The 27,104-nt window shown below is 35.0% G+C and overlaps 1 protein-coding gene across 2 annotated transcripts; it reads left to right on the forward strand.

Moving 5' to 3' along the window:
* Positions 1–1,796: 1,796 nt before the first annotated feature.
* LOC113750568 (DNA-directed RNA polymerase III subunit 1-like) lies at positions 1,797–27,083 on the forward strand. 2 transcript variants are annotated; one of them, XM_027294530.1, is made up of 27 exons: positions 1,797–1,940; positions 2,059–2,188; positions 2,677–2,826; positions 3,567–3,744; positions 5,543–5,730; positions 5,862–5,974; positions 7,047–7,146; positions 8,459–8,674; positions 8,844–8,992; positions 9,083–9,224; positions 9,305–9,445; positions 9,606–9,794; positions 10,326–10,521; positions 11,843–11,936; positions 13,729–13,963; positions 14,948–15,139; positions 16,326–16,424; positions 22,232–22,435; positions 22,524–22,802; positions 23,603–23,750; positions 23,835–23,986; positions 24,340–24,495; positions 24,573–24,686; positions 24,815–24,903; positions 25,303–25,507; positions 25,635–25,837; positions 26,692–27,083. In XM_027294530.1, the coding sequence occupies exons 1-27, from the start codon at positions 1,867–1,869 to the stop codon at positions 26,738–26,740; spliced, it is 4,185 nt and encodes a 1,394-aa protein (XP_027150331.1). In that variant the 5' UTR covers positions 1,797–1,866; the 3' UTR covers positions 26,741–27,083. The 2 variants fall into 2 exon arrangements, with proteins under 2 accessions (XP_027150331.1, XP_027150334.1); XM_027294533.1 differs by lacking the exons at positions 25,303–25,507; positions 25,635–25,837; positions 26,692–27,083 and having other exon boundaries at positions 24,573–24,725; positions 24,815–24,904.
* Positions 27,084–27,104: the final 21 nt, after the last annotated feature.

Genomic DNA, 27,104 nt, shown 5'->3' on the forward strand with positions numbered 1-27,104 from the left:
TACATAATATGTAATATTGTATACATATATGTATAAATATTTATACATAATATATTATGTACATTATATTATAATATATACATTATTAATGTATAATATTATTATGTACATTATTGTGTATAATAATGTATAATAATGTTATGTATAATACTCCCTCCGTCCCAAATTTAAAATCGTTTCTTGGGACTGCAACTTTTTATGTACAGTGGACTATTATTGGCAACCGATGCTTTACTTCCAAATTTACCCTGCTGAAATTACATTAGTCAACTAAAGTTTGTGTTTTTCAAAGAATCATAATTCTGTGGGTCCCACCTCAATCAAATGCATCTCTTCATACGTTAAGGACACGCATCAATAGTGGCCTTATAAACTGGGAGTTGTCCTACACACTCTTCGAACTTCTCTAAATGGGAATAAATGGTGGGTCCTATTAAATTTCTTCGGATTTTTTTACATGTGCACAACAAGGGTAAGAATGGAACTCTGGAAGGGAAAAATTTTAGCATGACTCTAATTTTGGGACAATGAAAAAGGTGAAACATGACATTAACAATGAGACGGAGGGAGTGTATAATATACATAATATGTAATAATGTATAAATGTATATTATGTATAATATATTATATTATTTATATTATATTATATATATACAATATTATGTATATTATACAAATTGAAAATTATATATTATATATTTATAAATTATCTATTATATAAATATTTATATAATGAAATATACAATAAATATTACAAATTGAAATATTATATAAACACCATATTTATAATATTATAATATTTATAATTAATATTAATGTATATTATATATATTAAATATTTATATATTTATTTATACATATTACAAATATTTTATTTGATTTAAAAATATTTTTATATATTTATAATATATTTATATAAATATTAAATATTAAATATTCTATAAATTATATATTATATATATTAAACATTTATATAAATATACATTTATACATAATATATATTAATGTATATTTATAGTATACATTTATAATATATTTATACATTTATATTAATATACATAATATTAATTTTACATTTATACATAATATTAATATATATTTATAATATATTCATTTATTCATTTATATAATATTCATTTATAATTTATACATTTATAATAATATACACTTATACATTTACAAATATATTTATATTATGTATTATATATAATATAATACATTTATAATGCATTTATATATTTATATATAAATATATTTATTTATAAATATTTATAAATGTATAAATGCATATTTATATAAAAATATAAAATTTATAATTTATAATTTATACATTTATATAATATTCATTTATAATTTATACATTTATAATAATATACATTTATAAATATATTTATATTATGTATTATATATATAATACATTTATAATACATTTATATATTTTTACATAAATATATAAATATGTTTATTTATAAATATTTATAAATGTATTATAAATGCATAAATGTATATAAATATAAAAATATAAAAATACTCAAAAATATGTTTTAAAAATATATCTAAAAATAATCGAAAAAACATCTACAGCAAAAGTTTTTCATATAATTTTTGAAAAATAACTAATCTAAACGGATTTGTATTTCAAAAACGAAATGCTACAGTGTTATTTTTTAAAAACAACCCAAAAACGGCTAATCCAAACGGAGTCTAGTCAACCGTTCGCACAAATTTTTAGTTCAGCTATTGACTTTATATGCTGCCTCTGCCAGCTTTATTTATCAGTTCTGCAACCGCTGAGAAACTCTAAAACCCTCCCGCCTAATTCTTAAACCTCAGTTTTTCTGCGTAAATTAGCAAACATTAGGAAAAATGACGAGGATAGCGCAAGCTCCGATTCAATTCACAAAACAGCCCTACATTGAAGATGTCGGCCCCCGCAAAATGTAACTGATCTCTACTGCTATTGCTCTGTTTTTTTTTTTTTTGGTTAATCTTAAATAAGTGAAATTCCAATGTGTTTGATAATTTCTTTACTTTTTTTTTGTGGAAATTTGTGAACAGAGAAAGTATTCAGTTTTCTACATTCGGAGAATCCGAGATTCTGAAAGCAGCTGAAGTACAAGTATACCGCGGTGTATATTATGATTCTGCGAAAAAGCCTTGGGAGAATGGCTTATTAGACCCTCATATGGTATCTTATTTAACGTTCATTGTTTCTTTTAACAGTGGTGAACTATTTTTGCGTACGATGAACTGATAGCCGTGATTCATTTTCCATATTTTCTACCTGATGGAGAAGAAAATGTATCTGCTGTTGTTATTTCACATTTAAAAGAAGAAGAGAAGGGGAGTTCGAATAAATAGCATTTTCTGGGGAACTGATGACGCATCAGTTATCTTTTAGGTCTCTTTTGTGCGGCTAGAGTTTGTTTAATCTGTCAAATTATGCGATAGGAATTGCTTTGTTCAGTAAATTACTTGTAATAGTCTATTGATAAGGGGATCACTTCCAGTGACTTTCTAATTTTCTAACAAGCTAAATCAATGTTGTTTTTGAATGTAGGTACTGCTGTTGTTTCCAATTTATTTATAGTTCAGAAGTGTATTAATTTATTGGTTACATTTTTGAGTTACTGGAATTGATATTAGAAATCTTCTGAAAGGTGCTGTTTGGTCCAGGGCCCCGCAAACAAGAATGGAATTTGTGAAACATGCCATGGGAACTTTAGGGAATGTCCAGGGCACTATGGATATTTGACTCTTGCTCTTCCAGTTTACAATGTTGGATACTTGATTACTGTCCTCGACATCTTGAAGTGCATTTGCAAGGTAGATGCTTATAGTTCTACTTATATGTTTGTGCATAGTGTTTACTTTGACCTGCAAATCTCTCTCTCTCTCTCTTCTGGATTCAAGTTGATGCAAAGTATACTTCTTATTTGCTGTTGGTTCATCATTTTGTACGTAGGACTGACTTGAATAATTATGGGAGTGCTAGGATGACATTCTTTTGTCTGAAAAAAAAATTCTTTTACCAATCTGCCTTCTATTTGCCACTTGTGTCCTCATGTGCCCAAAAAAAAAAAAATCCCCTTCTCCTTGCACTCAGAACATGCAAAGAGGTGCTGTTTCTAGAAGCGACTACTTCTGCACGTGGGAAATGCTAAATTTGCTAATGGGAGTCATCTGTAGAAGCAGCTCTGAATAGTTTAAGACTATCATCTTGGAATGTTAAGAGGTTAAAATGGCCTTCTCTCATTTTTCTGTTGGGATTGTAGCTAGTGATATGGTATTTGGTAAGTTCTTCTAATGAAAATTTCATCTGAATTTTTGAGATAAAGTTTCTTTCGGAAGTTTCCTTCCATTACTGGGAGTCAAAGCACATGAGATGAATAATTTTTCCCACGTTGTCATTTCTTAGTTGCCTCCTCTCTCTCTCACACACACATATTTTGGTGAATGGTGCTGGGCGTGTTGAATGCTTTATCAGAGTTAAATTTTGAGCTTATTCATTTATTTTTCTCCTACTATGCTTTCTAGTTTTGGATGATTTTCTCTTCTTCAAACAGCAATGTTCACATGTGCTTCTCGGGGAGAAAGAACGCCTTAACTTTCTAAAGAAGATGAGAAATCCCAAAATGGAGCCCTTGAGGAAGAGCGAGCTACAAAAAATGGTAGTGAAGAGGTGTAATGCCCTAGCAAGTAGCAGAAAAGCAGCTACTTGTTCTAGATGCGGCTATGTAAATGGTTTGTGCTTGTACTTTCTTTCAATATTATAGTCAATTAAGTCCAATATGGTGTTTGGTTAACGATTCAATCAAGTTTAGATATGGTGTTTGTTTAGCAATGTATAGTCCTAAAACTACCACTAATTTCCCTTTAGTACTCCAAAAGCAAGGTGGGAATAGGGAAAGGGAAGAAAATGATACAAAGTAAGTGTATAGAAAAGAGAGAAAATAGGAAAAAAAAAGATAAAGTAGTGGGCATGCAAAGTTAAAATAAATAAATGCTTTTTTGCTGTGTACTTTCACATCAAATTTTGTATTACTTTGGGTTGTGAAGATAATGTAAGGTTACTCTTAAAAATAAAAAATCTGTTTGCTCATTCACCTTAATACATTTTCTGGATAAGGGTTTGTAAAACTTCAGGATGTACTTACTGCATGAATGAGAGGTTTAGGCATGTTATTGGGGGCTATTTGTTTAAGAAGCAGTATGAGTCCCTTTCCTGCAGTGTATGTTTTCATATGTATGTGTATATATATGAGGAAATTTCATGTGTATGTGCATATATAAGTGGAGATACATGTTTGCAGTGTATATTTCTCTGTTTTAGTGATATGAATGTGAGCCAAGTGTTTTGCTTTTATCTTCTTAAAGTCATCCCTTTTGGTTAAAGTTTTGAAAATGTAAGACATAAATAATAAGTCAAGCATGAGAATATAGTGTGTGGATATTTGTATTCACAAGGTCAATGAGACAAGAAGTAATATCCACAATCCCTGAACATGATTCTGCTTTAAGCTTCGATTCTTAGGAACTTCATTTGGGTGTGGATGCAGAATGAGACCTCTGAAGAGAGATGATTGGGGATGCTAAACGTCCTGGTGAGAGCTTATTTTTGGTGGGTGAGTTGCTGTTACGGTCACTGATAAGAATGAAAAACCAAAAAGGCAAAAGTTGTAGTTCATATTCTTTTTGGTACTCTGGTTGAATTTCCTCAAGTCACAGAGCAACTTATTTTTGCAAAAGTAGGGCTGAAATTTGTTTTGATAGTGGAGCAGTTGTAAAGCTTTGGTAGGTTATTTTTGCGGGCGTAGTGTGATAATGAGACAAAGAGGGGACATCTTTGTACACAACTATACATTATAAAATTGTTTTCAGTTTGTCCCTGCTGGTCCCCTCCTCCTGCCACACTCGTCATAGGACCTCCACAAAGTGTTTCGAAGTTAGCCAACATCCCTGCAGTTTAATTTAGTTGGTCATTACACTTGTAAAGACAATCAAGAGGGGAAGTTTATCATGTCACAATCGAATGGGTAATTTATACAAATTACTTGAGGGCAAGGTCCGTTCAACTTATCAAAAACTAGGGAGGGGGAGGTCTGTACCGTGAATTTTGTTCAACTTTTCCATGTTGCTGTTACATTAAGAAGCTTATTCCTGAGCTTTTCTTGATCATGTTTCAGTGTTTGGAGAGAGATTTCATTTTTATTTGATTGAGATAAACTTACTAATTACAGGCATATTTTTTCCCTGAATAACCAAATTAAGTTTATTATCTTTAAATTAAGAATATTCTTTGTTTCCATTTATGAAGAGCATTTGCATCCTGAGCTGAAACCTTTGTCCTTCAATAATATATATATTATTCTTTTTATTAAGTGCAGCTATGTTTCTAATTTCGTACTTCCAACATGCTGGAAAAGTGTGTCCCTTGGAAAAGGCTTAGAGAAATTAGGTTACAAGTTTGTGGGCAGTTGGAGTTTTACCTGTTTCAGTGCTGTAAATTTACTGACATCTTCTCAACGTGGTTTCATTGCAGGTATGGTGAAAAAGAATACTAAGATGTTAGGCATCATGCATGAAAGGACAAAAGTCAATGACAGTTTCTTAAATGAATATGGTTCTGCAATTTCACACACGAAAGAGTCTAACACATCCAATTTTAGTGTTCCCGATGAAATTGACCCTAAAGTGGTTTATTCCCTTCTCAAGAGAATGCTGGATGAGGTATTATCTCTTCTGTGATACAAAATTTATCTGCTCTGTAGCTTAGATCATCTACAGATTACTTATCTGAGTTTGGCTCACATTTATGCAATTGTGTTTCCTTTGATTTCCATCTTGACTCTTCTCTACAGGACTGCGAGTTGCTGTATCTAAATGATAGACCTGAGAAACTCATGATTTCAACCATTCCTGTGCCTCCAATAGCTATTCGTCCATCAGTTTTTGTGGATGGTGGTATGCAGAGGTAATGTCAGAAACACATGTGCTATTTTTTGTCATTGCACCTGTTGTCCAATCAATTGGGAGGGAATGAATAGATTTCTTTTCAGGAGCAAAACGTACTGGTTTCAGTTTTGCTTTTTTTTTTTGGTGGCATTTCTTCCTTGAATAGATAGGAAGAATGTTAACTGGTACTTGAGTGATAGGTTTATGTGGTCAACTGAACTGTTGATATGCTTGTTTATGTACTAAATATTAGTGAAACCCTCTTGAGTGGATCATATTGCAAGATGTTTAACGGAAACCAAATTGAATCATACTCAATAGGTTTCGAATTATTGTTAATCCTCTTGAAATTTTAGTTTCACAGCTGAATTAGGGTAACTTGTGATTTTATAGTTTTATAACTTAAATTTGGAATGAAAAGGTATTAGAACAATCCTCATCGACTCAAATCCTTTATGGATCTGTGTCTAAGACAGGAGTGGAGGGCAAGGCATGCAAGGAGAAGCAATGCAATGGAAAGAAATTGTTATACTGGAATTTCTCTATTGCCTTGTACTGATGTATGTTTTTTTTTTAAGACCTGAGGCCTGCTCACTCGGGGATTTTAAGTTCACTTAAGTCACTGATTAACATAGGCGTCGTCAATCATAATTATTAAATTAACTAAGTGTATATAATGTAGCTTTATATTCTGGGCTTATGTTCTAGGTTTATTATATCAGCTTAGTTGCATTATGAAAAAATTGGTACTATATGGATGCTAACATGGAGTATCGATCTTGGAAAGCTTCAAGGAATCTTGGCTTGGTATACAAACCAAATGTTGAAAAATTGAACTTTGATAGTTGAGCTGGCATAAAAACCTAGCTAGAGTGATGCATTGAATTTTTCTTTTTCCTGCTCGAGCCACATAGTTTGGAGTGTTGTGGAAGAATTTATGCAATTAAATTTTATGGCTGGCATGTTTGAGGAAAATTCTATATAATATTCTGGGAGATGTATTTATGGTTCTTCGGAAAAAGAGGATTAAAAATCTTTTGGATCCTGCTAAATGCCTGCACATTGACATTGTACAACACTAATATGTGCAGTAACGAGAATGACACTACAGAGAGACTAAAACGCATTATCCAAGCTAATGCTAGTCTTCGTCAAGAAATATCAGACACAAGCCTTCCATCCAAAAGCTTGGTATGATTTTTGTTTCCCAAGTTCTATATTCTCTGACTTTGGTTTGTTATTTACTTCCATATCCATTTTGTAATTATTTGTCTGCTAGATTTGTGTCACACATCTTTGATAACTATTCTCTATGCTTACTTTTCTTTTTGAGTTTTTATTGTGTCTTTCTTAATTCTGAATCTGCATGCTAATGATTGTTAGAAATGTAAACACAAATAACTTTTTTTTCCTTACATAAAATAGGATGAAAAGAAAGAGGACTGGCTGCAGTATCATCTTTGACTCTGATTGATTCTCTTATTGTTGTGTAATTTGAAAAGAAAAGTGCTTCAAATTAAGAAAAATTGCACAATGAGATGACAGGCACTGCTCCAACCCTATCAACGAAAGGAAACATAAGAAAACAAAGACTATACATGCTTTTCTTTGCTCCCAACTGGAAAATCTGATTGCTCATTTGTCCTCGTGTTTGGCAAAGCATGTTTCGTGGGGATGTTATCATGTTTCAGTGATTACATTGACCCAATCCATCATATGCTAATTTATATTCTTGTATTGTGGATACTATTGTTCGGGATGTCAACATTTTGCTGCATGCCCTTGACTGTAGTTGAATGCATTGGGTGTATCTCACTGAAATCTCCAATGCCTATTGGTTATGTGGGGGTGCTATGCTATCTGTGGATTTCATCATTTTGTATTACCATGCATTTGGAGAGATTTATGGGCCTTTTATCCTGTTTTGTGTGGTTTGCATTCATTCCCATGGTTATACCAACACCACAGCTTCTTGCTTTCCCTGTCCGATGGTGTAACAAGTTCCTTCCCAGCAAAGCCCATCATACCTTCTGAAAAAACTGAAAATGCCAAAAAGTTAAAATTTGCAGCTAGTATCATTGATTTAATTGGCATTGACATAATAGTAATATTTCATCTATTAAGAAGGTCACCCTGAATACCTGAAATAGAGAATTATAGCAAGATTTCACTCCTACATCTTCTAAAGCCCCTTTGATATCTCTTCATCTGCAACTAATTCTTGGTTTGTCGGGTAAATATTTAACTGCATGTTATGGAACTGTTTATATAGACTTGAATTTACAAAATTTCCTGGGAATCGTGTTCTACATTCCTGTGATAGTGGTATTTTTGGATAAATCTAAATGAAATTGTTTCTTGGTCTTCCATTGCTTCTCTTTTTCAATGTCCAGGAATACGTCACAAAATTAATTGTATTGTGCCATTGCAAATGTAACATCACTTCTGTCTTTGAGTATATCTTCTAATGCACTTCTAGTGATTTGTTCTTCACCTGGTTTAGAATGGTTGGATTGATCTGCAAGTGGAGGTTGCACAATATATAAATAGTGATGTACGTGGAGTTCCCTTATCTGCACCAGCTACCAAACCTTTAAGTGGTTTTGTCCAGCGTCTGAAAGGGAAGCAAGGAAGATTTCGTGGAAATCTATCAGGAAAACGTGTTGAGTATACAGGAAGAACTGTTATATCTCCTGACCCAAATTTGAAAATCACGGAGGTATGTTGTTTGAGTTAACTCGTTTCTGACTTAAGATGATGGTTTACACCATGAGAATATCCTGTCTAGGTGATTAAGGTAAAAGTAATTTAGCCCTTCTTACAGCGTGAGAGCCACACCAGTTTGTGTCCCTTTTGATTGATTTCATCTAACAGGCTTTCTTTTCCAGGTTGCGGTTCCTATATTGATGGCTCAGATTTTAACGTATCCTGAGCGAGTGTCCTATCATAATATAGAGAAGTTGAGGCAATGCGTGCGAAATGGGCCTAAAAAGTATCCTGGAGCAAAATACATCAGGCAGCCAGATGGTACCGAGATGTAAGGAGTGTGTATGTTGGGGCCTTTTTGTTTGTTGGCTAGGTCTTATGTTTCCTTATTTCACAAATGTTGTTGTCCATTATGCTGCAGATCATTGAAGTTTAGTTCTAGAAAGCGTCATGCTGATGAATTGAAATTTGGTTACATAGTTGATCGTCATCTAGAAGATGGAGATGTTATTCTCTTTAACAGACAACCGAGTCTGCATAGAATGTCCATCATGTGTCACAGGGTAATTACTGCAGTATAAATACTGAAGCATTAGAGTGTCCTTATTTAGTTTTTAATTTATTTGTCCTTTTTTATTGGCAGGCAAGAATAATGCCATGGCGAACATTGAGATTTAATGAGTCCATCTGTAACCCATATAATGCTGATTTTGATGGTGATGAGATGAATATGCATGTGCCTCAAACAGAGGAGGCTCGCACAGAGGCGCTAATGTTGATGGGAGTAAGTAGTTATTCATGCCTTATTTATAGATTTAATTTAGCACCAAGTTTTAGAACATCTTTTCTCGCGATTGCTAGTAGAATTTCATCGCTGCATTTGCAGCTTTTTGTTTTGTATGTGATTTTCTTTTCTCTTTGAAATGTTATTGACAATTCTGCAGGTGCAAAACAATTTATGCACTCCAAAAAATGGAGAGATTTTGGTTGCTTCCACACAGGACTTTTTGACATCTTCATTTCTCATTACAAGGAAGGACACATTTTATGATCGTGCTTCTTTTTCACTTATGTGTTCATACATGGGGGATGGGATGGATCAGATTGATTTGCCAACTCCTGCACTACTTAAGGTTAGTTAAACTGATGTAATTATATTCTCTAATTGCTACTTGATTGATAATGTCTTTTTTATTATTATTTTGACCTATATATTCACCTCTTATTCTTTTGGATGGAATAGCAGATCCTTTTACCTTTAAGTTTCTTAATACACCATTTTTTCTTTTACTAAGTCATATTTCATGAATTGCCTATAATGTGCATGAAGTTAATATTCTTAACTACTTTAGACCTTTTAGGTTGAAAAATGATCATGGCCTAATAGTAACCCTAAAGTGGTAGAGAATGTAGTTGATCTTCTTATATTCAGTTCCAAGTTGGAGGCCTAGTTTTTCCCTGTCAAGTGGGTACCATGCTAGTTCTTGTAGTTTCTTGTTCAAATTATAAGGTGCCCTGTTTGGAAAGTAGGAGGATTTGGGAAATTATAGTGTTGGTTCTTTATCCCTTTTTTTTTTGTTGTTTTTGGTGTGGGGGGGGGGACGGTGTTGTATTGTTACTTGCACTTGGTGCTGTTACTGTATATATGATTTTTGCCTGTGCAGCCAGTTGAACTTTGGACCGGTAAACAATTGTTCACTGTACTACTGCGTCCATTTGCAAAAATGAAAGTCTATGTGAATCTAACTGTTGCTGAAAAGAATTACCAAAAGCCGAAAGAAACCATGTGCCCGAATGATGGATTTGTTTGCTTCCGTAATAGTGAGCTGATCAGTGGACAATTGGGAAAAGCTACATTAGGTGAGATTCTTTCCTTTACTCCAAAAATATAATGCGTGCCTACTTTATGAATTTTGGGTTGCTTCTGCTGTTAATGTTTTCTCTCTCTTGCACTTGTTTTATGAGGAGCAACCTGTAAGTTAATTGCCAAGTTTTCTTATTTAGCCTAATTAGAGTATGTTGCAGAGTCAAAGTATACCACTTTTTGCCTCAGATTCAGGCTTTTATGTTGAGATGCATTTTCAGCTTTGCATACTAAATGACCCACAAACTTTGACCTATGCATGAATTTGTGATCATGAGACCTGCCTTTAGATTTTACAAAAGTTCCTCTAATTTAATCTGTGGTCTTTTATTGGATTTTTTTGAGCTGATATCATGTTGTGGAAGAGTTGAAGGCTAAGATTGGGTTTATTGTTTTAAGGTTGATGCCTTCTTTTTGAAGGGATGATTCTGAAAGTCATCTTTTTGTCTTGAAATGTATTAAGTTGTCATGAAGCTTTTTTTGGAGAACTATTACTTTATCATGTTTTTAAGAAAAGTTCCACAAAAAATATGAATGTAGAAGATTGAAACACAAAATGGAATCCTTATCAAGTTTATGCATGTTCTTCTGTTTGTTATAACTTTTCATACTGTGAGCGAGAAAACCCATACTTTCACCAAAAAAGTATGAAATGTGATTTTTAGAGCTGGCTTTAATGGGCATCATGTTCATTTTAGCTCAGTTTTCATTTGATATTCCATCCTAAAGCAAGTAGTTTCTGAATAGATTCTAATCCTCAAATAGATAGTCTAATATGTTAATGAAAAAAATAGGGATGATTTAACCACCTCTCCCGAGATTTATGACATTTCAGTTAGCTCCTATCAGATTGCAATAATTAAACTTGCATTCTATTTTCATACTGATAGAGGTCAAAAAAAAGTTACTTTACTGTGTAAAGTGTCTGTTAACCTTCTCATGTTCCTTAACGTAATAATCTAAAAACAAAGATAGAAAGAAAGAAAGAAATTCTACTTAGAGTGTGGCATCACAACTTTATATGCTATCTGAGGGTGGCATCACATTATTTGTTTGTCCCGTATATGCAATTTGTGCTAGTATATCCATCTTTTGCCTCATGTTTTTGGCTTTAGAAAGAGCGCACTAGAATAATTTAATTCATTAGGATAAGAAACTTGAGTGTATTTAAGCACACTGTAGCTCAGCATTTGTGTGCTGCAAAAGATTTAAGTTCTAATTTCTGCAATATGCTGTTTTTTGTGTTTATTGGTAGCTTTGGATGCCTTAAAATGTAAAGCTCAGAACAAGAAGTACTTATGTTTGTGATTGGAACAGGGAATGGGAACAAGGATGGTCTTTATTCGGTCCTCCTAAGGGACTATAAATCACATGCTGCTTCAGTATGTATGAATCGCTTAGCAAAGTTGAGGTATGTTAGTAGTGGCTTTTGACTGGCAACCAACCTTTTCCTCGTGTCTCAACATTGTCTGTTAATAAGGTTTCTCATTGAACAGACACATTAGTGTGTCATATACTTTCCAACCACTCATTTTGGTATTTGTTTTAAATTATTGATGTATGTAATTTGAACTTTGTTTTGATAATGTAATTGTTAAGAAGCAAACCTCCTGTAATTTTTCATATATTCCTCTGTATACTCTCTGCCATATCTTACAAGTAATATAATAGGTAGTTGCAGTTTTTGTTGAAAAACAAAATTCAGAGAGTTTAATATTTATAAGCTCATTTATTAAGAAGATTGTATAATCCAATGCTTTTCAACTATTGATTGTTGTATATGGTTTACTATTAAATTTCCAGGTGTTGAGCAATGGATTCCTAGTAAACTTGTCAGTTGCCCGGACTCTTATCCATATAGTTTTTCTATGGTCAGGCTTACCTGACCTCTGCAAAATTTTGTAGTAACTATAAATCGTGTCTTGTTATTTTCAAATTCTATTGGATACAAGTGATCAGGATACCTTCCTGCACAGTACCTGATCAGGATAACTTCCATCTTTAGCCTCATGATCTAATGAAAATCTACCACTTAAAAAGTGCTTTGAACCAAGCTCCTTGTGCTTCTCCAGAACAAAATGAGATCTGTAACTAAATATTGCATCGACGATGGGCATACTGGAGCTCCATAACTGCTGAATGTATCTCTATCTTAAATTTACTTAACCCCCTACTCTAGACGGGCTTCATATTTTTCTATGTATCTGTTCACTTTTAACCCTCTTTATGATCTCTTGGTGGCAGTTTTTTTTTTTTTAACTTGGAAGTTAAACATCCTTAATATTCTTGTCTTTCTTTTGGGGGGATGTTCAGAGATCTTTTCATACATCTTGCGCGACTGGCTCTTGGAATTCAAAATCATGTTGTCCAATGAAGGCCAGTCTTTTCTTTACTTCCCTAGTCAACCACCATCAGCAATATTTTAGCCACTCTTTTACACGCCCAAGCCCCAAAACCAACCCCAACCCCAAAAATAAAAAAAGAAGGCAATATCTAATTTGATTGAATTACTTGAACCTGAAACTGAAGTTATTTATCATACCGAGTTTGGACATTAATTTTAGGTTCTTTGTGGAATACGAATTTGAGCACGCTGGATTTCAAGTCCATTTCTTTTAAATCCTCGCATAAATTTCGATCTGCCTATTCTAACAGAACTTTAGAGTCTTTTCATCTTGTCTACTGCTTAAGGATAGCTATTGCCCACTTACTGATCTTTTAGGTTCTTTGGAAAATTATTTTGCAATTCCTGTACTTTGTTTTGCCCATATATGTTGAGTGCTTTATGGTTCGATATGCTGGATTTTAATTTACCTTTTGTACTTGTATTCTTAAGGATAGCTATTGCCCACTTACTGATCTTTTAGGTTCTTTGGAAAATTATTTTGCAATTCCTGTACTTTGTTTTGCCCATATATGTTGAGTGCTTTATGGTTCGATATGCTGGATTTTAATTTACCTTTTGTACTTGTATTCATTGCTATGCTAATTGATGAACAATGCTATTTTGGGTTGTTAAGATGGATTTTAGTGTCTTTCATGTGAGGCTGACAGCTTATCGTGTGATACAATTGCTCTTGAAGTCTATTATATTTGCTTCTTTATCTGGACACTTTCTCAGGACTTAAATTTCTGTCACAGATTCAAAGTAGCTCTACGCAATGAGTATTATATTCATTTTTCATTTAAAATGTCATTTGCAGTGCAAGATGGATAGGGAATCATGGATTTTCTATCGGCATTGATGATGTGCAACCACCTGATCGTCTAATTACTGCAAGGGATGAAAAAATTTCCACAGGATATGCAATGTGTGATGAATTAATAGAGAAGTATAACAAGGGTGCGCTTGAGCTGCAGCCAGGTCATGATGCTGCACTGACACTTGAAGCTAAAATAACAAAAGTTCTAAATGACATTCGAGATATTGCTGCCAAGGTACTTCCTGTTTTTACCCTGTTGTAGCACTGCTTGCATATCTCTGATCTGAAAGTACCAGTGAACAACTAAGAATGGGTCAGGGAAGATATACCAAGTGATTCCTCGTTCTTTTGCCAGCCTGTGACCTTGTCCCTGACCTTATCCTGCTTTATGGGTGGCATAGATTGTCCAGCTTTTGCCATTGGCAGCAAACCTCTCTTACTGGTCTTCTTTACTTTCCTCTAACTTAACCCTCCAGAGACATCTTATAACTTACAGACTGACTAGCTAAGACCAACAAGGCACAAATAGAAGTGAAGTGAAGGCATCCGTTTTCTTCCCCCAATGTTGAGGAGGATTTAATTGCCAGTTGTCCATGATTACCTTGTGCATTTCAACACAAACTTCTTTATGCCATTATCAGCTCCTTATTTTTAATTACTATTCTAGAATTTATCATTGGCTGGGTCATCTGAGTAGTAACTTAAATTGGCAGAGTTGGACAAACTGATAGAAAATATCAAACTTTAAGTCGTCACCAAATATCTTTCTTTCTGCATTGAATATGTGCACATGCATATGTACTGTTTCTGTCTTGTTTGCCTTTGGGGAAAGAGCCATTATCTGCAATAGCTGTCTGTGTAAAAGGTTAAATGAAGGAAATGACTGGACAAGTCAGAACATTACATAAGTTAGACTACATGATGGAAGAACATTAGGGGATCAGAAAGGAATCTGGCTAGAGATCAATGATAAAATGTGGTTCTGTGTCTTGTCAAAGGATATTAGTCTCTCTTCTGCTGCAGCTCTTTCTTATTTTTGTACTGTTCTACTGACTTGGTTATGGATCTCACACAGGTTGAAGTCACTATGATTATCTGTGATAGATTTATATTTTTCTAATGTATTGCCTTTTGTGACTTCTTATTTCCCCTTTAGATTTTATGTATTGTTTCTCCATATAATGATCAAGCCTTTTTAATGATTTGAAACTTTTTGTAGGAATGTTTGACGTGTCTGCAGTGGAGGAATAGTCCTCTAATTATGTCACAATGTGGTTCAAAGGGATCTCCTATAAATATCAGTCAGATGGTTGCATGTGTTGGACAACAATCTGTCGGGGGTCGTCGGGCTCCAAATGGTTTCATTGATCGTAGCCTTCCTCATTTTCCCAGAAAGTCAAAGATCCCGAAGGTTTGTTCATTTATTTCATCCGGATATGAAATAAATTTTTCTGGTCTGCACCAAAGTTCATCTGTCAGCAGAAGTCTTGGACTAGGAAGAGGGGAAAAAGAAGAAGGGATTGAAGGTGGAGTCATGGATGGATGACTCTGTGGATTTAACGGGGAATATCATGTAGTGGGAAGAGAAAGGGGTATGCATTTGAGGGGGGAAAAATTGATTTAGTGTTTAGAAATCTGAAATACGTTCTGCAACTTAACTTAATTTCTCTTACCTTGTGATTAAGAATCTTTCATGTATCATTTATTATGTGTATCAGCATATGGTTTAATACTTTAGAATCTGCGGGAGGAGTGGTGATATCATTTTTAGTTTACAAATGATATCATATCATTTTGCAGCTTAGGTTATGAAGTCTTGAGAGTTCTTTCATATATTGTAGAATTTTGAATAGGATTAGGGCCATAGATTTCATTGGGGTAAAGATTGGGATCACGTCTTTTTTGTTGAAATGATTGGTTGGTTCCTGTGGTAGCTTTCTGGCTTTTTTATCCTGGGCATTTTCTTTTGGCGATATGTAACTTTTGAGCCGATTGAAATTTGTGTCTGTCTTAAGATAAATGAAATGTCTTTTCTGGTGATTGCCACAAGTATTTAAAGCTTTAAATTTTATTGATAGCCAATATAAAATTGTCCACAAGTCAATTGCACTTTGTTTAACCAGTTATGTTGGATTGTGCATGTTACAATGTGGAGTGAGACTTGGATAAATAATACTATGTAATTCTTTTCGTGCCTTTTTTAATTATTGCATAGTCTCCATTACCTGTCCTATTGTTGTTTGAGCTGCTGATCTGCAGACTATGTTTCAGTCTTGTTCATTCTGGGTTTATCTTGTGTCCTTTCCTAACACGATCAACAGTCAAAAGAATTGTCATCATGTGGAATAATTATAAGTGTCGGATAAAACTCATCATAGTTGTCTATTTATCTCTTGAGATTTTATGCTTCTCATTAATGTTTTGTTAATTGATCATCAAAATCTAAAATTTGCATGTTGGGTGTTATCCTAAAGATGTCTTGATGAGTTGCTACCATTGATTACTTGAAAAGATGCATTTTTATTCTATTCTTACATTTTCTCATTTGGTGTTCCACTTTGAATCTAATACTTAAGTTCATCTAATATTTCTTTCAGGCGAGAGGGTTTGTGGCAAATTCATTTTATAGTGGTTTAAGTGCTACAGAATTCTTTTTTCACACAATGGGAGGAAGGGAAGGCCTTGTGGATACAGCGGTATGTATGATCTTTTTTTTTTCCCTTTACACAGTTGCCTTGTTAAATTACAAAGGTTTACACGTTTTCTTTATTTATGTGTTTGTTTATTTTTTGGGTCCTTGATTGCGATTTCCTTGTTTCATTTTTTCTTTTCCATTTAATTATGTATTGAACTTGCAAAAGTATTGACTTAGCAATGTTGTAGTGGTTAGTATTGATCTGCTAGTACTATATATATATACATATATATATTTTTTTTTTTGTCTTTTTCCTGAAGACCTTCTGGTTGTCTTTCTTTCCTGCCAAGGTTTTGTTCCAGAGGTTTTTGTGCTGTACACAGAAGCTTTATTTGCAATGCGTTTATATTCCTGTTAGTGCAGCCTGAGATTTTCCCTTCATCTTATTGTCTAATACTGCATCCTCAATTCTGGTTGTTCTGAGTTTTTCAGCCACATAACTTTTTGAAATTTATTCTTTCCATGATCTCAGTTGGATTGTTAATTCCTTTCCTTTTCTTCCATAAGCAAAAAGTACTATTTTCTATCTTTTCTGCTTATTTACATCCTTTTCACTTACTCAAGTAAATGATAAAGTTTTTCAGAACTATTTGTGGCACTCAAAAGCATGGTACTCTTTGTTTTGTGTTCTAAAACAGTTTGATAACTGAAAACTAAGAAAAAGGGAGAGAAAAAATACTTTTCTTCCTTCCTTTGGACTACACAATATACATATATATATACAAGTGTAACTACCTAATTAATATATGATACTTAATCATATGATACCTAATTAATACATGATACTATAATCATATGATACCTAATTAATACATGATACTATAATCATATTTTTCCTAATATTTACACATATCTTCAACACTCCCCCTCAAGCTGGAGCATAGATGTTGCTCATGCCCAGCTTGTTACAAAGGTAATCAACTCGAACCCCATGTAGAGCCTTCGTAAAGAGATCTCCCAATTGTTCTCCAGTCCTTACAAATCCTGTAGAAATCAAGCCCTGCTGTATTTTCTCACGTACAAAATGACAATCTATTTCGATGTGTTTTGTTCGCTCATGAAATACGGGATTGGATGCAATATGAAGAGCTGCTTGGTTATCACACCACAATTTTGCAGGCATTGAGGTTTTGAGACCTACTTCAGTTAGAAGTTGATTTATCCACATGATTTCACATATCGATTGTGCCATAGCTCTATATTCTGACTCTGCACTCGATCGCGAGACAACATTCTGCTTCTTACTCTTCCATGAGACCAGGTTTCCTCCAACAAAGACGCAAAATCCAGTTGTGGATCTTTGATCTGCCTTGGATCCTGCCCAATCAGCATCTGAAAAACACTCAATCCTAGTATGACCATGATTTTTATACAGAATACTACGTCCAGGAGCTCCTTTTAAATAACACAAAATTTGTTCTACAGCTGCCCAATGATTAACAGTAGGATTAGACATATATTGACTAACAACACTAACTGAATACGCGATATCTGGACGAGTCACTGTAAGAAAATTCAACTTTCCAACCAATCTTCTATACCTCCCAGGATCTTCTAACAATTCACCTTCTTTTGTGAGCTGCAAGTTAGGAATCATTGGGGTACTAGCTGGTTTAGCTCCCAATTTTCCCGTTTCAGATAGTAAGTCAAGAACATATTTTCTTTGGGACAGGAATATCTCCTTCCTACTCTTTGCTATCTCAATACCCAAAAAATACTTTAACAGTCCCAAATCCTTTGTCTGAAATTGACTATGGAGAAAAGTTTTAAGAGATGAAATACCTGCAGCATCATTCCCAGTGATAACAATATCATCCACATATACTACCAATAAAATAATACCAGCTTCAGACTGTTTGTAGAAAACAGAATGATCAGATTTGCTTTTCTGCATCCCAAACCTTTTAACTGCTTGACTAAATTTTCCAAACCAAGCACGAGGACTTTGTTTCAGTCCATACAAGGACTTCCGAAGATGACAAACCTTCCCAGACTCCCCCTGAGCAACAAACCCTGGTGGTTGCTCCATATAAACTTCCTCTTGGAGGTCTCCATGAAGAAAGGCATTCTTGATATCTAGTTGATGCAAAGGCCAATTATGAGTGGCTGCCATAGAAATGAATAACCTAACAGATGTTAACTTAGCAACAGGGGAAAAAGTGTCAGAATAATCCTCTCCATAGATTTGGGCATAGCCTTTGGCAACAAGGCGAGCTTTTAACCGAGCAACCGACCCATCAGGATTGAATTTAACTGCAAAAATCCACTTACTCCCAATAGCCTTCTTCCCTGCAGGTAAATTTACTAAGTTCCAAGTATCATTACCATCTAGAGCATTCATCTCCTCTATCATAGCATTGCGCCATCCGGGATGGGATAGGGCTTCATGAACAGTTTTAGGAAGGGAGATAGAATCAATAGATGTAATAAAGGAACAAGAAGAGGTGGGTAAATGATTATAAGATACACACGAAGACACAGGATAAGTGCATTGACGCTTACCTTTGCGAAGAGCAATAGGAAGATCATCACTTGAGATAGGATCTAGTAACGAAGGAACTGGTTCAGGGCATGCATCAGGAGACTTTTGTCGTCGAGAATATACCTGAGTAATTGGAGGTTTAGCAGGGGAAGAACTTGAGGATGTGACAGTATAGATTAACAAATCATCATCCTCCTCCTGACATGAATGAGATGAGGATGGGGTAAAAGGTGTATTTTCAAGAAAAGTAACATCAACTGACACAATATACCTGCCGAGACTAGGACAATAACATCTATATCCTTTTTGGACACGGGAATAACCCAGAAAAATACATTTCAATGATTTGGGGTCTAATTTAGTGACTTGGGGACGAGAGTCACGGACAAAACATGTACACCCAAAGATTTTAGGTTCGATGGGAAACAAAGGTCTATTTGGAAAAAGAGTGTTATAAGGAGTCCCACCATTCAGAACAGATGAAGGCAGACGATTAATTAGAAAGCAAGCTGTGGACACTGCATCAGCCCAAAAATGTTTAGGAACATGCATTTGAAATGATAAGGCTCTTGCAGTTTCGAGCAAATGTCTATTCTTTCGTTCTGCAACCCCGTTTTGGGATGGTGTATCCACACAAGAGGTTTGATGAATAATGCCATTTTGCACCATATAAGATTGAAAAGGTGCGAATAAATATTCTTTGGCATTGTCACTTCGCAATATTTGTACAGAACGCTTAAATTGAGTCTTGACCTCAGCACAAAAAGCACAAAAATGAGAAAACAACTCTGACCGATTTTTCATTAAATATAACCAAGTCATACGAGAATGGTCATCAACAAAAGTAACAAAATACTTGAATCCAGTTTTAGAAATGACTGGACTAGGTCCCCAGACATCTGAATGAACTAATGCAAAAGGAGCATCCGCTCGTTTATTGACTCTAGGACTCAAATTAACACGATGATGTTTGGCAAACTGACAAGACTCACAATCTAATAAAGACAAACTCTGAAATTGTGGACAAAGTATCTTTAACAATGGGAGAGAAGGATGACCCAGCCTACAATGTGCTTCAAATGGAGTTACAATTCCAGAACAAGCTATAGACTTTGGTATCTGTGTGTCAAGAATGTAAAGACCTCCAGATTCATGCCCTTTACCAATAATCTGCTTCGTCGTAAGATCCTGAAACAAGCAATAGTCAGGAAAGAATTTGGCAGAACAATTGAGGGCACGAGTAAGTTTACTCACAGAAATTAGATTAAAAGACAACTCAGGCAAACTTAAGACAGATGACAATGAGATTAATGGAGTGGGGTTAACTGAGCCTGATCCAAGAACACGAGATTTTGACCCATCAGCTAAGGTAACTGTAGGTGCGGATGTGTGTGGCTGAAAGGTAGAAAATAGACTAGAATTACCTGTCATATGATCTGTGGCACCAGAATCAATTACCCATTTGGAGGACGAGGACACAAGGCATGTGTTTGGTTTACCTGACTCAGCGATGGCAGTTACGGGAGTAGATGAAAGACTTTAATGATTCTTGATACTGAGAAAATTTAGCAAATTCATCTGCAGAGATCGTAACAGACTTTTCATGATTAATAGCATCATTGGTAGAAGCAATATGTGCGGATTGAGTTCTCTGGTTCCTGTACTGCAATTTCTTACAATCACGCTTCATATGGCCCGGCTTTTGACAATAGTAACACACAACCACTTCTGCATTCTGTCCCCGAGTGTCAATTCCTTTACCACCACCTTTGTATTGCTTCTTTCCAAGACCAACAAGAGCACTGCTGGACTGAACAGACTGGGTATTCTCTGTGCGAAGCACCCTACTAAACACATCTTGCAAGGATGAGATCTCAGGACTGGAAAGAATTTGAGATTTAGCAGCTTCAAATTCAGGTGAAAGACCAGCCAAAAAACTCATAATTGCCATCTGTTCCCGTTGAGTTTGCTGAACTTTCACATCAGAACTAAACGGTAACAACAGATTAAGCTCCTCATAAGTTTTCTTAAAATCCATAAAATAAGTCATGATGGACTTATCTTGTTTCTCTGCACGATAAAAGGCTTGACACACCTCATATATGCGAGAAATATTCCCTTTACCAGAATACAAAAATTCTAAATACTCCATTAACTCCTTAACAAATTCACAGTGATTAATTAAGCTAATTACCTCACTGTCAATAGAATTCCGTATTTGTAGGAACAATCTAGCATCTTCCCTTAGCCATGTCTGTCTTGAACCATCTTTTGGAGGATCATCAGTCAGATGATTGTCTTTATCAATGCTTCGCAGATAAAGACGAACCGTTTTGCTCCAATCAAGATAGTTAGAATTGTTGAGTTTGTGGTCCGTGATCTTAGACATCACAGGAACCACATCAGACGTAACGACAGATTTCGTTTCTGCCATGGGTTCAGAATTAACAGAATAAAAACAAAAAAGGACAGATCTGAACTCTTTAAAACAAGAGTGAAGAATAGAACACAGATGTGTCCTATACAGAACCAGATGAACCGAATGATGACTACTGAATTTTCCGGCAGCGGACAGAGACCCTAACCTTGATGGTAGGGCTCTGATACCATGAAAACTAAGAAAAAGGGGGAGAAAAAATACTTTTCTTCCTTCCTTTGGACTACACAATATACATATATATATACACAAGTGTAACTACCTAATTAATATATGATACTTTAATCATATGATACCTAATTAATACATGATACTATAATTATATGATACCTAATTAATACATGATACTATAATCATATCTTTCCTAATATTTACACATATCTTCAACAATAACTCTTTATCGTGCTTAGAAAAAAAGATAATTTCTGAGTGTTTATACTTTGATTTAGTGTCTTTTGGTTAGTTTGTTTTGGGGAATTAGTGTATAAATGTCTACTGCTACATCTTCTATTTTCGGTGTGAAATGGACTGCAGATTCACAATCAGATTTCTAGAAAATCTGTCGAAGTTAAATTTTATGTACGTTGTTTCAGGATAATTGTTGAAAATCTAGAAAAGGTTGTAGGCTTCCTCTGGACAATCTATAGGGTTTTGAACGTTTGACTTGCTTACATGTTTCCTTACTCTTCTCACTTTAGAACTCTTATCCGTTTTTGCAGTTCTGAGATGTTCTACGATCTCATATCTTGTCACTGATTAAACTGTTGACTTTGGGATTTTCTTTGAATACAATATGATAATTTGGCAAAATTCTTCAACTAATGTGATCCTTCAAAATCTGTAGTCTGCAAAATTATGATGCTTGGGCTTCAATTTTATATTATTATAGGTTAAAACTGCTGATACTGGATACATGTCTCGTAGACTCATGAAAGCTTTGGAGGACCTTTCAATTCAATATGACAACACTGTCCGAAATGCTAGTTCTTGTATAGTTCAATTTGTTTATGGTGATGATGGCATGGATCCCTCACAAATGGAAGAGAAGAGTGGACATCCTCTGAACTTTGACAGATTACTTATGAAAGTGAAGGTTGTGTATTCACATCTTGAGATCTCTTATACCTGGTGCCATGAAAGTAAAACCAGATCCTCTCATACTCGTTTATTTCCATTGACAGGCCAGCTGTCCTGCCGGTGATCAGAAGAGCTTGTCCCCATCGGATATCTGCAAAAAGACTGATGAAAGGCTCTCAGAACGTGATATGACTCCCGAAGGCGGGTGCTCAGAGGCTTTCAGAGACTCTTTGTCCAAGTTCCTTAAAGTCAAATGTGTTCAAAACTTGGAAAAAACAATTGAAAGTTTGAAAGCCCAGGAAGATCAACAGGAAGAAGACCATAACAGCTCTTTCGAAAATATCTCTTCAAATATATCCGGCTTTACTTCTAGGCAGCTGGAGGTGAAACCTGATACTAAATGTTCTTTTCTGATATACATCTTACAATTCAACTACCTGAATACATTTCTGTGCATTCTTGCTGGCCGTCCTGCTTGCATTATTAACCTTTCAATGTGTTCATTATTTTTCTAAATTTTTTATTGTTGCAATAATCATTAATTGATATCATCATGATGCTATCATTATTAGGTCACTTGCTACAGCCAGGACATGTGTTTTGGCTTCAAAACTGGAAGTTTCTCTTAGTGAATTTCATCAAGAAAGCACGAAAGGGCTGTCTCTGTTTGGGTGATCTTGGGATGTTGACGATCATTTCAATTGCTTGATTTATTTTTGGTCCCATCATACACAGAATTTTGTATGAACTGTCACTAATTGTTCTAAAAATTTGACATTATGTGGATAAATTCTTGTTTCTTCTGATTGGGTAAATTATGATTCATGTTCTCTTGCATTTGCTTGTTCTAGTGAACAAAGCATGTATATATATTAACGCCACAAAAATCTTCTTAGCTTGTAAGATTACTGTTTTCTAGTTTCGGGTATATACCTGGTAGACGTCTAATGTTTGTTTCTGCCTTTTTTTTTGTGTGTGTAATAAAGCATTCTGAAGTTTAGATTTTTATTCACGTTTTCTTTTCTTGAGCAAAAAATTTTCAGATCTCATTGTTCACAAACTATTGAGCATGTTATGAAAGGTTGTGAGCTTGTGTCTAAGTTGTTCTCATTAGGCATGTAGTTTCCAGAAGTTAAACAAGTTTTCATAATGTAACAGGACTTGTATTTTGTTAATGTGTTAGGTGTTTTTAAGAGTCTGCATCTCACGTTATCATACCAAAAGGGTAGAAGCTGGAACTGCAATTGGTGCAATTGGAGCTCAGAGTATTGGAGAACCAGGCACACAGATGACGCTAAAAACTTTTCACTTTGCTGGAGTTGCAAGCATGAGTATCCTCACTAGTTGCTTAGTATAATTTTTGGTGTGATATTCGTCTTACAGGTGTTTCATATGTTACCTTAACTCTGCCTTAGATGTTACACTTGGAGTCCCACGTATAAAAGAAATTATAAATGCAGCTAAAAGGATTAGTACTCCAATCATTTCTGCAAAACTGGAGCATGAGGACAATGCAAAGGAGGCTAGCCTTGCAAAAGCTCGTATAGAGAAAACACTTTTAGGGCAGGTCAGCTGTTTCCGACTACCTTCAACTTAGTGATCTACCAAGCGTGTAATAAGGGATGCATTGGTGTTTTATTTGTAATAGTGACAGCATTCTAATGTAGACATGGGGTGACACAGTCTTGACGAAATGGCCATATTTAAGGCTTTTAAATCATCTCTCCTAAAGAACCTATTCCAATCTTCTCTCTCTGTGTTTTTTTTTTTTTGAAAAAAATGGCATATGGCTTTAATCTGCAGCTAAGATATCATGCTGTTCGTATCCAAAAGATTGTTTATTCTGCTTGTATCCAAAAGATTGTCTAAGATATGGCTTTATTCTGTTTGTATCATTCTGACTTTCTCTTTAACGTGTAGGTAGCCAAAAGTATAAAGATTGTCATGTCGGCGAGGTTAGCATCCATAGTAATTACACTTGATATGGAAATAATACAAGCATCTCGGCTTTGTACAGATGCTTATAGAGTGAAAGAATCGATTCTGCAGACACCAAGAATCAAACTGAAGGATCAGGTGTACTATCATTTTCTCATTTAGATCATCTACTTTCTCATATATTTGCTCAAAAAAAAAATGTACGGTTTCTGCAGCATGTTAAGGTCTTGAATTCCAGAAAGCTGGAAGTAGTTCCCCAGACTGACAGAAGTAAACTTCACTTTGAGCTCCACGCACTCAAGAACAAGCTTCCTTCAGTGGTTGTCACAGTAAGACAAGACATCTAGTTTTGAAAGTCATCATATAATGTAAGAAAGTGCAAGGGTATTTTTCTTGCACTATGGAATGTTGAAACTTGTGTCACTCTAAGTTTGTCCATTATCTTTGGAAATGACAGGGAATCACCACTATTGAACGTGTCGTAATTAATAGTGAAGAGAAGAAGGATTCTGGAGGAGGTCCCAAGTACCTCTTGTTTGCAGAAGGGTAAGTTCTGTTATGGTGATCTTTTGCAGAAAGTTTTGGTATTGAAGTAAATGATGGTCCTCTTGTTTATCAAATATGTCATCCTTCTGTGCCTTTCTGGTTGAAATAAATATTTTCTTCTAGTTATAATATTGTTGTGTAGTAATATGCGTAGCTTTTCAATTGTATTACTATAAGCAGAGAATTTGTACGGGTACTTTCAAATGACAAAGCAGAAGAAGCAACTTCATTTATCCTATCAGATATCAATGACAATGGTGTAATTAATTACTTCAATTGATGGTCTTTGTGGTGATTGGTTTCTACTTGACATGGAAAATTGTCAAACTACTATTGATGGATATGATATTCAAAATTTTCAAGCTGTATTCACAAGTTATGCATATCTGCTTCTTGCAGGACAGGTCTCCTAGGTGTAATGGGCACTGAAGGAGTAAATGGCTATGAAACCAAAAGCAATCACATCATGGAAGTGCAGCAGACGCTTGGAATTGAAGCTGCAAGAAGTTCGATAATTGATGAAATTAAGCATACCATGTCTAGTCATGGAATGACTATAGACATACGTCATATGATGCTTCTGGCAGATCTGATGACATTTAAGGTAGTTCCTTCTTCATAAGTCTATAGTGATCGTTTCAGACTTGCATCATGGACATATTCATGTTCCAACACTAAGTGTGGCATTTACCATCAGATGCTAATTTTATGTACTATCGCATTGATGCCAGGGCGAAGTTCTTGGTATTACAAGACATGGTGTTCAGAAAATGAAAGATAGTGTGCTAATGCTGGCTTCTTTTGAGAAGACAGCAGATCACCTTTTCAATGCTTCTGTAAATGGACGGGATGATAAGATTGAAGGAGTAAGTGAATGCATCATTATGGGAATACCAATGCAGTTAGGCACTGGGATGCTTAAAGTGAGGCAAAGGTACATGCTTGGCAATTGGCTGTCATTTGAATTGATTTTTTTTTTTTTTTGGGTTTAATCAGTTTGTCTTTAACCCTTAATGCATGTGGCTTATCTTCTGGGTGGTAGAAAATCATAAAGATGAATGCCACAGATATTCAGCTATGGTCTGCTGAGTTTTTATGATATTTGACTGAGCTTGTTAAACTTAGAGAACTTAGCAGTTACTGTTATGATGGTAATGAATTTGAGGGGGAGAATAGTATCTGCCAGGGAAGTGTTTAGGTGGTATAATGATGAAAAATGTTGACTTTTGAGTAAGAATCTAGGTTGACTTTATACTAAATACTTTAATTGTAGTCAATGGCGGTACTAAGCTACAACATGACAACAATGAGGAGTGCAAAAGGAAAGAGCAAAACAAGTTTGTAACTTGGAAATAGAGTGCATGTTGTTCGCTTATTGATTCAAATACAAGCTTGATTCGTACATCCTTGATTTTTGCTATTACTATCGAATTTGAGTTCAATGCAAATTATTACATGAGCACCTCAAGCCTGAGCTAAGAAAATTTTATCCAATTAAGGTTTCTTTTAAAGCTCTATGCAAGCAGCTTGGTTCGTTTGGAACCCTGACTCTTACTATCTGGTGTTGTTAAGTATGTGTTTCTCTTTTGACTTGATGGTACTTCTTTCTCACCTTCTAACTTATTTATGTAGTTTCATTGTTGCTGATAGTTTCCGAACCTCTATGAAAGGAAACTTTGTGCCACGTGATATTCTGAATTGAGCCTTGTGTATTCTCTACCAGCCTCAGACATGTGTCTCTTTTTGTTCCCCTTTTCTTAAATTTCTTTAATTTTACATTGCTTGCAGAGTGCAGCAGGTGGAGCTGAATTATGGGTTGGACCCAATCCTGTCCTAAACTTGTTTTCGTGGTGAGACCAGTATGTTGTGCTACAAATGTGCAAAAATGATCGTAATTTCTCAAGACGACGTCAATGTTGAAGGAACTGGACAGAAAATTTTCTGAGCGAGCATTAACCTTGCGGATTGCTGTGCATGTTCTTTGGCCCATTTTTCTCCTCTTAAACAGAAAAGATTGAGGATTATAGAATAGTAGACTATTCGGTAGACCTGTCCATTCCCATAGCATAGTGAGGTTTGCCCCGAAAGGGCAGAAATGACAATTGTGCCAACAATGTACAAACTGTTGTATATATTGTAAATACCAAATCACCCGTTGTAAACCATAGGCAAAACTTGAGTAGACCTGGTCTTACAAAGTT

Source organism: Coffea eugenioides, chromosome 1, assembly GCF_003713205.1.
Source record: "Coffea eugenioides isolate CCC68of chromosome 1, Ceug_1.0, whole genome shotgun sequence".
In the NCBI taxonomy this organism is placed as follows: domain Eukaryota; kingdom Viridiplantae; phylum Streptophyta; class Magnoliopsida; order Gentianales; family Rubiaceae; genus Coffea; species Coffea eugenioides.

Excerpts from the sequence above, each read along its gene's own strand:
- LOC113750568 (XM_027294530.1), top strand. The coding sequence starts at position 1,867 with ATGACGAGGATAGCGCAAGCTCCGATTCAATTCACAAAACAGCCCTAC. Across the intron at positions 9,795-10,325 it reads CAACTCCTGCACTACTTAAG|CCAGTTGAACTTTGGACCGG; the intron begins GTTAGTTAAACT and ends TTGCCTGTGCAG. Across the intron at positions 15,140-16,325 it reads GAAAGTCAAAGATCCCGAAG|GCGAGAGGGTTTGTGGCAAA; the intron begins GTTTGTTCATTT and ends TATTTCTTTCAG.